General features: G+C 35.9%; 2 protein-coding genes across 4 annotated transcripts in view; one reads left to right on the forward strand and one right to left on the reverse strand.

Moving 5' to 3' along the window:
• Nucleotides 1–1,783: 1,783 nt before the first annotated feature.
• entpd5b (ectonucleoside triphosphate diphosphohydrolase 5b) lies at nt 1,784–12,974 on the reverse strand. The gene is made up of 14 exons (XM_016507303.1): nt 12,471–12,974; nt 10,195–10,436; nt 8,318–8,397; nt 8,089–8,232; nt 6,888–6,963; nt 6,437–6,472; nt 6,104–6,192; nt 5,162–5,241; nt 5,030–5,091; nt 4,886–4,987; nt 3,494–3,637; nt 2,239–2,295; nt 2,020–2,135; nt 1,784–1,944 (listed from the first exon to the last, which is right to left on the reverse strand). Exons 2-14 carry the CDS (start codon nt 10,427–10,429, stop codon nt 1,861–1,863), a joined length of 1,305 nt encoding a protein of 434 aa, XP_016362789.1. The 5' UTR covers nt 10,430–10,436; nt 12,471–12,974; the 3' UTR covers nt 1,784–1,860.
• Nucleotides 12,603–14,214, forward strand: part of LOC107704389 (sterile alpha motif domain-containing protein 15) — a 12,165-nt gene continuing 10,553 nt past the window's right edge. The window contains exon 1 of one of the 3 annotated variants that reach the window (XM_016507304.1): nt 12,603–12,681. The gene's annotated coding sequence lies outside the window, so the exon portion shown is untranslated. The remainder of the gene's footprint in view (nt 12,682–14,214) is intronic. The other 2 variants (XM_016507305.1, XR_001635954.1) reach the window with 2 other exon arrangements.

Raw genomic sequence — 14,214 nt, forward strand, 5'->3', positions numbered from 1 at the left:
AAAAGTGATTTTGATGAACAAAAAAAGTGATTTTGATGAGTGAAAAGTGATTTTGACGATCGAAAAGTAATTTTGACGAGCAAAAAAAGTGATTTTGACGAGTAAAAAAAGTGATTTTGATGAGTGAAAAGTGATTTTGACGAGCAAAAAAAGTGATTTTGACGAGTGAAAAATGATTTTGAAGAGCAAAAAAAATGAAAAAAAGTGATTTTGACGAGTGAAAAGTGATTTTGATGAGCAAAAAAAGTGATTTTGATGAGCAAAAAAAAAAGAAAAAAAAGTGATTTTGACGAGCAAAAAAAATGAAAAAAGTGATTTTGACGAGCGAAAAGTGATTTTGATGAGTAAAAAGTGATTTTGACAAGTGAAAAGTGATTTTGATGAGCAAAAAAAGTGATTTTGACAAAGAAAAAAAGTGATTTTGACGAGCAAATAAAGTGATTTTGACGAGCAAAAAAAGTGATTTTGACGACTGAAAAAAGTGATTTTGATGAGTGAAACGTGATTTTGACGAGCAAAAAAAGTGAAAAAAAGTGATTTTGACGAGCGAAAAGTGATTTTGATGAGTAAAAAGTGATTTTGACGAGCAAAAAAAGTGATTTTGACGAGTGAAAAGTGATTTTGATAGGTAAGAAGTGATTTTGACGAGCAAAAAAAGTGATTTTGACGAGCGGAAAAAGTGATTTTGACGAGTGAAAAGTGATTTTGACGAGCAAAAAAAGTGATTTTGACAAGCGGAAAATGATTTTGAAGAGCAAAAAAAATGAAAAAAAGTGATTTTGACGAGCGAAAAGTGATTTTGATTAGCAAAAAAAGTGATTTTGACGAGCGAAAAGTGATTTTGACGAGAGAAAAGTGATTTTGATTAGCAAAAAAAGTGATTTTGATGAGTGAAAAAAGTTTTTTGACGAGCGAAAAGTGATTTTGACGAGCAAAAAAAGTGATTTTGACGAGTGAAAAGTGATTTTGACGAGCAAAAAAAGTGATTTTGACAAGCGGAAAATGATTTTGAAGAGCAAAAAAAATGAAAAAAAGTGATTTTGACGAGCGAAAAGTGATTTTGATTAGCAAAAAAAGTGATTTTGACGAGCGAAAAGTGATTTTGATTAGCAAAAAAAGTGATTTTGACGAGCGAAAAGTGATTTTGATTAGCAAAAAAAGTGATTTTGACGAGCGAAAAGTGATTTTGATTAGCAAAAAAAGTGATTTTGACGAGCGAAAAGTGATTTTGATTAGCAAAAAAAGTGATTTTGACGAGCGAAAAGTGATTTTGATTAGCAAAAAAAGTGATTTTGACGAGCGAAAAGTGATTTTGACGAGCAAAAAAAGTGATTTTGACGAGTGAAAAAAAGGGATTTTGACCAGCGAAAAGTGATTTAGATGAGCAAAAAAAAGGGATTCTGACGAGTGAAAAAAGTGCTTTTTGACGAGCGAAACGTGATTTCGACGAGTGGGGAAAAAAGATTTCTTGATGAGAGAAGGTGTTTTCCTGGTGTAGTGATGCACAGATGGACGTGACATTCAGTGCGTTTCTGTAAATAGTCTGGAGTTGGTGCAGAAAGCTTCATTGCATTTGCTGTTATCCAGGATTCTGTCTGGAATATGGCTGTACTTAAATCTGCTTCAAGACAGAAAAAGTTCAAAAAGTTTACAGAGACAAATGTACATGTTGTTAAAAATTTTAATTGGGGGGAAAAAAGAAAAGCTCAGACATATTAAAGACAGACTGCTGTAAACCGTAACACATTCGCTCAGTAATGTAAACAAACACAGCACATTGTCGTCTGCAGATCTGCGCTCATCTCAGGAAGCTCCAAACACGCATCACACATGAAGCGTTTCTTTCTCTGATGAAGCTCTTTAATGGATCCTGAACTTCTGGGAGTGGTAGATAGCAGCTCCCAAAGCCCAGCTGGTCTCCACGTTCCTCACCTTCTTAGTCAGCTGGAAACACAAGCAGCAGGGTTAACTAGTTAACACTAGTTACAGCAGGTTAAAGACAGAGAAACCCAGACGTACCTGCAGGACGGTGCTTTCCTTAAAGCCGAAGCCGTCTTTGAGCAGACAGACGATGTATGTGAGATCCATGCAGAGGAAGGGATTGAGCTGAGTGCGTTCAGACGGACGGTTACACACTACAACACACACACACACACACACGAGAGCTCATGTTGGGTTTGTGTGATCATCACATACAAGCATGTGAGATGAGAAGATGAAGGTGAAGATGAGTCTCACCCTCTTTGGCTCTTTTCTTGAAGTCTCGGATCTTCACGGCTCCTCCTCTGCTCTCATCTGCAGCGTTTAAGAGATTCATTCTCAACTACTGCTTAAAGTAAGAGTTCAGTCACAAACTAACATGCTTTCTGCTCAGGGCTTCTGCAGTTTAACAAGACTTTTTAAGACCAAAAATGTAAGGAATAAATTGAAGGGAAAACAACGAAACAACCTTTACTGTAAAAAGGTGCAATATTTTTGTCTTGTTTTTCAGTGCCAATGTCTTAAAATTCTTCAGTCAGGAGATACGAAGTCTTGTTTTCTGAGAAACTGATCGAAATTAAGTGAGTTTACGATTAAAACAAGAACAAATATCTGCTAGTGGAGTCAGAAAAATGTACTTAATTTAATAATAAAGAAAAAAAAATCAATTCCCCATTGACATATTTATGTGTTTCATCTCCTGGTAGTCAAAATTGACCAATTGTTTTTTATTTCAACGAAAAGAATGTACCGTATTTTAATTTGATAAGATTTTTTAAATTAACATTTTATGGTACTAAATTTTATTTATGCAATACCTATGATCTATTTATGACCTGTTAACCACTTTTAAGCATTGACCTGAAAATTACATTTCCAACTTGAATGGTCATAAATCTTGAATGTTTTGGAGACTTAAGTTTGGTCTCTTTTTAAAGAAGACACTTTAGAAGAAGATTATTGCTGAAGCGAAAAAAAAAATTCAAAAAAGTACTATTTTAATTTATTTGAAATTTTATATGAAATAAGTATTTTCCAAAAAATGTTTAATTCTAAATCTGCATGAAAATCAAGTTGTGTTCCAAATTTGAGGTTGATATCACAAAAAGAAAGAGCTGTCGGTCAGGTTTTGTTTGGGTCCACTTGTGGTCATTTTCCACCATCAACAATACACGTGTGACCATTAAACCTTTTTGAATCGTGTCCATGATTTATTTATTTTTTTGTTTACATGACAAGTGGCAAAAAATTTGACCAAGTCTCGTACTATTCAGGTGAAGTAAAAAATGTGAGGAAAAAAAAAATGTAGTATAAACTCACTTTATTTTGATCAATTTCTCAGGAAAAAATACTTCTTATGTTCATTCTGCATCTGCAGTAAATGTGTCTTGATTTAAGGATGTTTAGATATCTGTACTGGAAAACAAGACAGAAACACCGAGGAAGAGATTCACTTTCGCAGTGTGTGCAACATTGAATGGCGTGTTTCACGCCGGTGTTTGTGGTGTCTCACCGATGAGTCCGGCCTCCACGGCGTGATCGAAGTAATACGAGAAGGCGTAGAAGGTGCTGCTGTCCTTCAGCTCGTGAGGCTGTTTAATGATGCCCTTCAGCACCTTCAGCAGCTCCTGAGAACACGCTTTAAAGCCCGTCACACCTGAGCATCAGACACAGCAAACACTATTTCACAGCTCAATTCACATCGAATTTGCAACAAATAAACATTAATTCAAGACTTATAATTCAGAATTTTTTTTGCATTATTTTAATGACAAACACTATCAATTCACATCGAATTTGCAACAAATAAACATTAATTCAAGACTTATCTTCACAGCTCAATTCACATCGAATTTGCAACAAATAAACATTAATTCAAGACTTATAATTCAGAAATTTTTTTGCATTATTTTAATGACAAACACATTTTCTTCCCAGATTAAAATCATTTTCTTTAATTAATTAAAACTGACATAAAAATAAAACAAAAATTACTTAAGTATTATTTACTTACTATTAAAGTATTTTTTTTTTTTTAATTAGTTTTCATTTTTATATTTATTTGCAATTTTAGTAATTTCGTTATACGCTTTTGTCATTTTCTTATTTAGTTTTTAGTATTTCTGTTTATTTTTATTTCATTTATTTGCCAAGGCAACATTTACGATTATCATGTAATATGTTTTTATAAATGAAATAAATATAAATACAATTTATATACTTTACTACTTTTATACTACATTTATATTTTATTTTATAGAAATAATTTCTGAAATAAAATTTCATTAAAATTTAAATTACATTTTTTATTCATTTTTCTTATTTTGTTTTTAGCATTTCTATTTTTATTTCATTTACTTGCTAATTCATAGTTTTTCATGTAATATTTGTTATAAATAAAATAGAAATACAATTTAAATATTTTACTACTATTTTACTATTATTTATAATATTTAAATTATTTAATTATTTTAATTATTTATAAAAATAAATGATTATAAATATAAAATAAAATATAAATATAACACGTAAAACCTGACAAATCAAAATTTTAAACTCACAATATTAGTAAATGCTACAATAGTACACAAATAATACAAGTAACACTATTTCCAACTTGTAAAACCCCACTGTATCACTGAGATGCATGCAGATGTTTTGTCAGTAATTCTCAGGATTCTCATTAGTTTCTTTTTACTGTAGTACAGTGATTCTTTTACTCTATTGGTGAAAAATATCTGTAACATATTAATTCAGTCTAATACCAATATGATGAATAGATACTTTTTTAAAATGTAAATAATATATTTCACATTTCAATAACATGAATTTTAGGTAAATGTTAATCATCATCATAATGCAAACAATCTTTATGGTCGTATGAACAGGTTTAATTGTGTTTTACCGTCGGTGACTCCGCTGACGTGATAACTGAATCCTCCGAAGCTGAATTCACCGGTGTATTTTTTGGGCAAACAGGAGCTTTGGAAAACTTTCTTTTCCAGACCTGCAGCACAAACACACACACACACACGTGAGTGTTTGGTACCCTCTGAACCCAGCGCTCCCAGAGCTGACAGACGTGCCGCTTTGATTCCGTTTCCAAGGTAACTGTGAAGAAGAGCACATGTTTAGAGCGGGAAACACCACATTCCTGCAGCAGCATCATCATCATGGTTACCTGTGTGTGTAGAGCTCATAAGTGCTGCTGAACATGTCGAACCTCACCATGTAATCCGCTGGAGCGCTCTCAACCGTTTTCTGTCAAATACAACAAACTTACCACAGTACTGTGTGGTTGCTAAGGTGCTCTGAGTGGTTGCTAGGTGGCCCAAAACACTAGTTTCTAGTAACAAATGTAAAGATACAATACCCGAGTATTAAATATTTGCAAAGGAAGTCTCTTCTGCACACCGAGGCTGCATTTATTTGACTACAGTAAAAATTGTGAAATATTATTACAATTTAAAACAGCTGTTTTCTATGTGAATATCTGTTAAACTGTAATGTATTTCTGTGATGCGCAGCTGTATTTTCAGCATCATTACTCCAGTCTTCAGTATGCATTTTATTTTTCAGGATTCACAGATGAACAGAAAGTTCAAAAGAACAGCATTTATTTGAAATAGAAATGTTCTGTAACATTATAAACATCTTTACTGACACTTTTCATCAATTGAATGCATCCTTGATGAATAAAAGCATTCATTTCTTTTAATTGTTAAATTTTCAAATGGTAATATATCACAGTTTCCACAAAAATATTGTGCAGCACAACTGTTTTCAACATTGATAATAATCAGAAATGTTTCTTGAGCAGCAAATCAGCATATTAGAATGATTTCTGAAGATCATGTGACACTGAAGACTGGAGTAATGATGCTGAAAATACAGCTGCGCATCACAGAAATACATTACAGTTTAACACATATTCACATAGAAAACAGTTATTTTAAATTGTAATAATATATCACAATTTTTACAGTATTTTTGATCAAATAAATGCAGCCTCGGTGAGCAGAAGAGACTTCTTTCAGAAAAACAGCGTAATTATTCCCAGTGTATATTATAATCCGCTGCTGGTCAGTAGGTATGGTTTCGGTCAGAACCAGAGCTCACTGACCCTTGATTTGGGCAGAAAGGTGATTTGTGTGGATCCTCCGCCCAGATCCAGGATTCCTACCGTCTTCTGTGTGTTTCTGTGCAGTCGACCTGAAAACAGAATTCAAGATCTCGTCTGAGAAGACCTACAATTATTAACCTTCTGAAGGACAAAAACAAGAGCATCTGAGGTGTCTGACGTCTGATAGAAATCAACACAACGTGCTTTCAGAATACAAGTTATTAATGTCTTATAATGTTATTCTAAAGAACATGATGGGTTTAAACTCACTGACATCATGTTTATAAGCTCAAATCCAGCATTATTTATTAAGCTCACAGTAGAAAGTCTCACCTGTCAGGAAGTTGACTGTGACCCAGGCCAGAATCCCTGTGAAGAGACATATATTACAGTCATTTAACCTCAATGCATGACGTTTAATAAAGGACTCATCAAATTATAATTAGTCCAATATATTTTGATATTTAATTCAGCATAAATTTGCAAATACTACCATGATGCACAAACATTTTACCATTTAAAAACAAATAATTCTCACATTAAAATAATTACAATCCGATTATTTTGTGTATATGTGTCCAATGATAGTAAACAGTCATTAGGTCCGTCAGACTGAAGATATTTTAGCGGTAATGTGACCAAAAATATGTAAGACCCACCGAATCTGAATTTAAGGCATTTTAAGACTTTTTAAGGACACCCTGTGGATCACTAAAGTTATTTCAAACACTCGACTGATGCTGTGGAGTAAAAACATGTTCAAATGTTCTCTTTGCGGACAGACCTTCATTCGTGCCGTTCATGATACTGACGCTATCAGCAGGCACGTAAAACGGAGATTCATCGAAGACGTCTTGCACCTGCAGACAAACACACACGACAGTGTTGAGACTGAAAATACCACGGTAAAAACACGGTAGTAGTGCACGGGATCAAACAGCACTCAGGCTGGAGGTGAAGCAGCTTCTCTAGTGTCTGAGTAAAACCCTGAAGTGTGAAACTCTTGACTGGTTCATGTGTTCATACTGCAGTCGTATTTATCCCTCTGCTGCTCTTCAGTCTGCTTTGGGGGTTTTTAGAATTTTTTCTCCATCGGAAACGTACGGAACTTGCCATGTAAACAAACAAAAGGGTGAAATGTGACCCTGCAGCACAAAAGCAGTGTTAAGTCACTGGGGTATATTTGTAGCAATAGCCAACAATACATTGTATGGGTCAAAATTATACATTTTTCTTTTATGCCAAAAATCATTAGGATATTAAGTAAAGATCATGTTCCATTAATATATTTTGTACATTTCCTACTGTAAATATATCAAAACTTAATTTTTGATTAGTAATATGCATTGCTAAGAACTTCATTTGAACAACTTTAAAGATGATTTTCTCAATATTTAGATTTTTTTGCACCCTCAGATTCCAGATTTTCAAATAGTTGTATCTCGACCAAATATTGTCCTATCCTAACAAACCATACATCAATGGAAAGATTATTATTCAGCTTTCAGATGATGCATAAATCTCAATTTCACAAAACTGACCCTCATGCTCCAGAGTCACAAATGGTCCTGAAAAATAGTCACACTTGTACTTTTCACAATAAAAAATTACCACACTGGAAACAAATACCATCTAGCGGAAACATTTGGTACTGCGCTCAAACAAAATCTTGCTGAAAGCTCATTTTTTGTGATATCAACCTTAATTTGTTTTAAACGCGTTTTGGGAAGTTATTTCATACAAAATTTGGAAACAGTATTTTTCATAACAATAAACTTCTGCAACTTTTTTAATTTCTTTTTTTTTCTGGTCAATAGGCAATAAATTGATAATAACTACTGTATAAATATTATGTAGTGCCATAAAACCCCCTAAAAATACAAAATATTAAATAAAAAAAACATTATCAAACTAAAACACAGTACATTAATTTTATTGTAACCAATAAACTGGTTGTTTCTGTCCGCCGCGCGAGCATGCTGTACCTCCTCCAGAAGCGCGTGAGCTTTAGCCGGCGGCAGCAGCCTCAGTCCAGCCGTGGCTCTGAACAGCACCGGCGTTCTCTTCCACTCCACCGGAGGAACCGTCTTCTTCGCCACACGCAGCAGCTGACGCACCGTATGACCGGCCTGAGAGCAGAAACAACAGCGCTGACTGCACAAACGCACGCTTACAGCACGTCTGCAGATCACTCATAAGCCCCTAATAACTCACAATCTCAGGGATGTCTGCGAACGCAGAGAGACCGGGCTTCATCGAGTGGAACATCTCATTATCCAGCACCGGCAGTCCGTCTGAGGACAGAACAACAGACGTCAGAAAACAGTCTAGTGATTCTCATTACTGGAATTACTGTAACTATTACTGTAACATATTTTATTTAAATCAGCATCAATTTGCAGGACAATAAACACTTTTATGTGTGTGTGTGTGTGTGTATATATACATATATATATATATATATATATATACATACGGTATATATACATATACATATAAATACATACATATATATATACATAGATACATACATACACACATATATATATACTGTATATGCAGTAGTCAACATTTGAAGTGGATCAAAAAATGTTCATCAAAGACAAGCACAGGTATTGTTTTTGTTTTACAACTTTGATGAAAGGTTTTGATCCACTTCAAATGTTGACTGCTATATAATACGATAAATATCTTATTAAAGTCATTAGAATCAGATTATTTTGCATTACAGTAATGAAATTTAGAGAGAACATGTGGATGTAAAAATCTTAAAAACGTAATTTTATTTATAGGAAAATAACTTGATATTTTTTCTTTGGATTATAATTAATGCAGTACTTTTCTTTTTTTATCTACATAAAAATGTTATCTACATAATCTACATCTACATAAATTGCAGTTCAACAAATACTACTAGTAGTAGTAGTATATATTTATTTAATGCCATGTCAGCATCTTAGGCTATTTTCAATAAAACAAATACAATAAAAACCAGCAAACAAACAAACTCTTGATTTTTTACATTAACATATGATAAAAATTCTACAACTTTTTCTGGCAAAATTACACTAATAACTCTTTAAGTGAGTTCACTTCAGAAAAGAGTTTTCTACATACATTAAAAGCGGGACAGTCCAACAAATACTACTATGATGTATAAATATTTTTCAATTTAAAAACAAATAATTTTCACATTGAAGTCATTAGAATCAGATTATTTTTCATTACAGTAAACCGATTTAGAGAGAAATGTGCCTAATTATCACAAAAATATTTATGATCCTAAAAAGGCTCTTTTTCATGTAAAATAATATTATATTTTTAATAGGATTGTAATTAGAGAAATATACTTTTGACTTAAATCAGCATAGATTTGCCATAAAATAAATACAGCAATGATGTATAAGTATTTTACAAATTAAATCAAAAATAATTCTCACATTAAAGTAATTTAAATCAGATTATTTTGCATTACAGTAACGAGATTTACAGAGAAAGTGTGTTAATTTTTTATAAATATTTTATAAATATATTTTAGAAATAATTCCTAAACAGGCCTAATTTTATTTATGTTAAAATATTTATAGTAAATAGTTTTCTTTTATTTTGATATATAATATTGTTATATTTTGAATTAGTAATATTTTGAATTAGTTTCATTTTTTTAATTTTCCAATTTCATTTTAATTTTAGTAATTTTGTTGTGTTTTGTCACATTTTGTTTTTAAATAACTCTATATAGTTTTTTATTTAATTTGTATTTCAGCTTTAGTTTTAGTTATAGATATTTTAGTGCATCATATTAAAGAAAATAAGAAGAAATGTTTCCTTGTCAATTAGCTGAAATAAAATAAAATAAATGCTTTTAATATTTTATTTCAGTTAACAAAGATATTTGAATGGTTTTAATTAAATACAATAACCCTGCAGTGTTTTAGTTAGTTATGAATACATCTTATTTCTGAAGTTACTACATAACTACAAATCTGCCTTTTACTGTATGACTGGTTATATTTCAGTGGGTTCAGACCATGTGATGGGTTTCAATCCCTCAATGCCCTGCTGTCTATGTAGTGAGGGTCAGATCTCACCCGGCTCTTTCTGGATGAAGGTGTAGACGTGGATGCGTGTGCCGGTGCTGCCCGCGTCAAACATGATGCTGTAGAAGATCCTGCTGGCGTTGGCCGGGCGACTGAGGGACGGCAGGGCGTTTCCAAACCTCTCGGAGAAATCCACAGCATTCAGACCGTTCCTCTGAGAGGAAGACGCCACTGCGAGAAGCGTCCAGACGGCCAGAAGATACCAAACACAGAGCGACGCAGACATCCTTAGACTGAAGACAGAGCAGAGCAGACGTGGTTTATATACCACAGACACTCCCATCAACCAGCCATATCAGCAAAACATCATAATTAGGCTTCAAGCATCCTTCGGGACTAATTTGGGCAAAATTATTATCATTATTTTAAATAGTTTCCTTAATCTGAGCGGTACAAAACTTGCCTACTATTCCTAAATTTGCCATTTGAACACACACACACACACAAAAACTGACTCGATTCTACAAAGTTAGGTGGTTGAAAAAACTCCTTAATTTGTCCTTCGTGGACAAAAGTGGGCACCCATTGGAAATGAATGGGAAATACTCAAATTGAGAGCATTTTTTTTATTTGTCCAATAAAAATCAATAAATCCAACACAACACAGATCATACATACACATAAATGAAAGGGTGAGCATATACAACACTGTCAATGTGGCAAACACTTACGCTCACACACACACTTTCACTCACACGCACTATACACACTCACACAAACACACACACTTACACTATACACACTCACTCACACACACACACACACAAACACACACTCACTCACACGCACACACACTTACACTATACACACTCTCACCCGCACACACACACACACACACACTCACTCACACGCACACGCACACACACACACACACACACTCACTCACACGCACACGCACACACACACACACACACACTCACTCACACGCACACGCACACACACACACACACACACTCACTCACACGCACACGCACACACACACACACACACACTCACTCACACGCACACGCACACACACACACACACACACTCACACACTATACACACACACACTATACATACACACACACACACACACACACTATACACACACTCACTCACACACAAACAAACACACACTCACTCACACGCACACGCACACACACTTACACTATACACTATACACACTCCCACCCGCGCGCGCACACACACACTCACTCACACACTATACATTACACACACTCACTCACACACAAACAAACGCACACACTCACACACTCATACCCACACTCACACACTATACATTACACACACTCACTCACACGCACACGCACACACACACGCACACACACACGCACACACACACGCACACACACACGCACACACACACGCACACACACACGCACACACACACGCACACACACACGCACACACACACGCACACACACACGCACACACACACGCACACACACACGCACACACACACGCACACACACACGCACACACACACGCACACACACACGCACACACACACGCACACACACACGCACACACACACGCACACACACACGCACACACACACGCACACACACACGCACACACACACGCACACACACACGCACACACACACGCACACACACACGCACACACACACGCACACACACACGCACACACACACGCACACACACACGCACACACACACGCACACACACACGCACACACACACGCACACACACACGCACACACACACGCACACACACACGCACACACACACGCACACACACACGCACACACACACGCACACACACACGCACACACACACGCACACACACACGCACACACACACGCACACACACACGCACACACACACGCACACACACACGCACACACACACGCACACACACACGCACACACACACGCACACACACACGCACACACACACGCACACACACACGCACACACACACGCACACACACACGCACACACACACGCACACACACACGCACACACACACACACACTCACACACTATACATTACACACACTCACTCACACACAAACAAACGCACACACTCACACACTCATACACACACTCACACACTATACACACTGTCACGTGCACACACACATAGACACACACACACATACACTCACTCACACACTATACACACACACGCACACACACACACACACTCACACACTATACACACACACACACAATCACTCACACACAAACAAACAAACAAACAAACACACACACACACACACACACACACACTCATCTCTCACCAGCTCGGATCCGCGAGAGTCAGCAGAGCTGCAGCCCGATCCTGCGGCTTCTCCGGCGGCTTCGAGGCGCGAGATCAACCGCGACGCCGCCTCAGCACATTCACCTGCTGAGCGCTCACATTCTACACGCTTCTCGCAGTAAAACACGTCTAATCTGTGACTTTAAACTTTATGTCGACATGTTTTTGCAGTCAAACACTTCTAATCTGAGGTAACTTACTTTATGTCGGTTTGTTGTTGTTTGTTAACGTACCTGCTAACCGCTCGCTAACTCGCTGAAGTTACACACAAACTTTAACGTTGGTTCAGTTCAACGCGAGTAAGCATAGATGGTTCGAATATAAGTCGGTTTATGAATCCTGAGCGTTTATTCCGTGTATACGTGCCGAGTTATGATTTATTGATTGATGGTAAAAGAGCCGGTGTTTGACAGCAGCAAACTTGCGTTTGATTGACAGCGGCAGATGGTGACGCAGGCAGAGTGTGGGCGGGGCCAGAGTATCACCGCACAGAAACACGAGACCAGAGCCATAGAAAGAGAGAGTTGCGTCAACGGAAGTCCAAAACGCTCGATCGTCACGTGATTGACGTAGACCTCAAATAGTTCCAGGAAGTTCATAGCGGGCAATTGAAATACCACACACACACACACACACAGACACACTTACACACACTTCAAAGTCCTACTGCCAGATTTGTTGATGTTTTTTAAGAAATAAATGATTACTCTGTCTCCTACTTTGTCTTTTCCTTATAGCATGGTCAGATTTGTCTGTAAGCATATTTTGGCATCTTTGTATAGTCTCACCCAAAACAAATGTTTTTTTTAATTCTACAGTTTTAACTTGTAATAAAATCTAAAACGTAAGAGGTTAAGTTTGTTACAACAATGGTTTTAGATGTCAGCCTATATGCAGCCATTGAGTATTACAGCCATATAGGGGCTATTGATATTTTTGATATTATTATTGCCATCATATGTCACCAACATTTTAGGTTTTGGCTGTCTGAACTTACCGATTTTTTTTTTTACTTAAGTAAAAGAAATATTAAATATAACATAAAAATCAGCATATTTTACATAAAATATGGTACTCTTAGAGGTAAATAAATAAATAAAAATACCAAAAAAATTGCATAAATTGATGTTTTTATTTTATTGAAGATAGTGATATGACATCTATTTAAAAAAAAAAAAACTAGGATCAGACCTTCGAGCCCAAATTTGTCCAAGAAGGACAAATTAAGGGCTGCTATACGAAGGATGCTTGAGGGTTAAGCTGACATTAATGACAGGACGTGTGAGTGTCATGACCCTCGAGTAAACCCTTCCCTAAACAGTACATTACAGTAAACCATCCATCTCGCTTGAGTTATGCAATATTTCCATGATGATTAACATTGCTTTGAGTGCAGCATTGACTGTGAGCATATAAATGTAATTAGTGGTATTTGTTAAATCAAGCATCATAACTACTGCTTATTAATATATAAAAATATATTTGTAGTATATTCCAATTTAAAACAATTTAAAATATTTTTACACATTTAATCATATATTTTATGTATGTTGTCTTCGTAAGAGGCTGGATATAATCAGCTAATCTATAGATTACACCAACAAAATGTGATGGAATCATACTAGGGAACTGGCACTTTTTCACAAAGACACAAAGAGCAGGGAAAGACTTGCCAAAACCAGTGAAGAGACTCATTGTGAGGTTGATGTCTCTTTACAGGGAGT

Source organism: Sinocyclocheilus anshuiensis, unplaced genomic scaffold, assembly GCF_001515605.1.
Source record: "Sinocyclocheilus anshuiensis isolate Anshui unplaced genomic scaffold, SAMN03320099.WGS_v1.1 scaffold1115, whole genome shotgun sequence".
In the NCBI taxonomy this organism is placed as follows: domain Eukaryota; kingdom Metazoa; phylum Chordata; class Actinopteri; order Cypriniformes; family Cyprinidae; genus Sinocyclocheilus; species Sinocyclocheilus anshuiensis.

What these genes read in the sequence shown, in the direction of transcription:
- entpd5b (XM_016507303.1), bottom strand. Translation starts at nt 10,429, where the DNA reads ATGTCTGCGTCGCTCTGTGTTTGGTATCTTCTGGCCGTCTGGACGCTT. An exon ending in CTCACGCGCTTCTGGAGGAG is followed by an intron (nt 6,964 to 8,088) that starts GTACAGCATGCT and finishes GTTTGTCTGCAG; the next exon opens with GTGCAAGACGTCTTCGATGA. An exon ending in CGTCAGCGGAGTCACCGACG is followed by an intron (nt 3,638 to 4,885) that starts GTAAAACACAAT and finishes TCTGATGCTCAG; the next exon opens with GTGTGACGGGCTTTAAAGCG.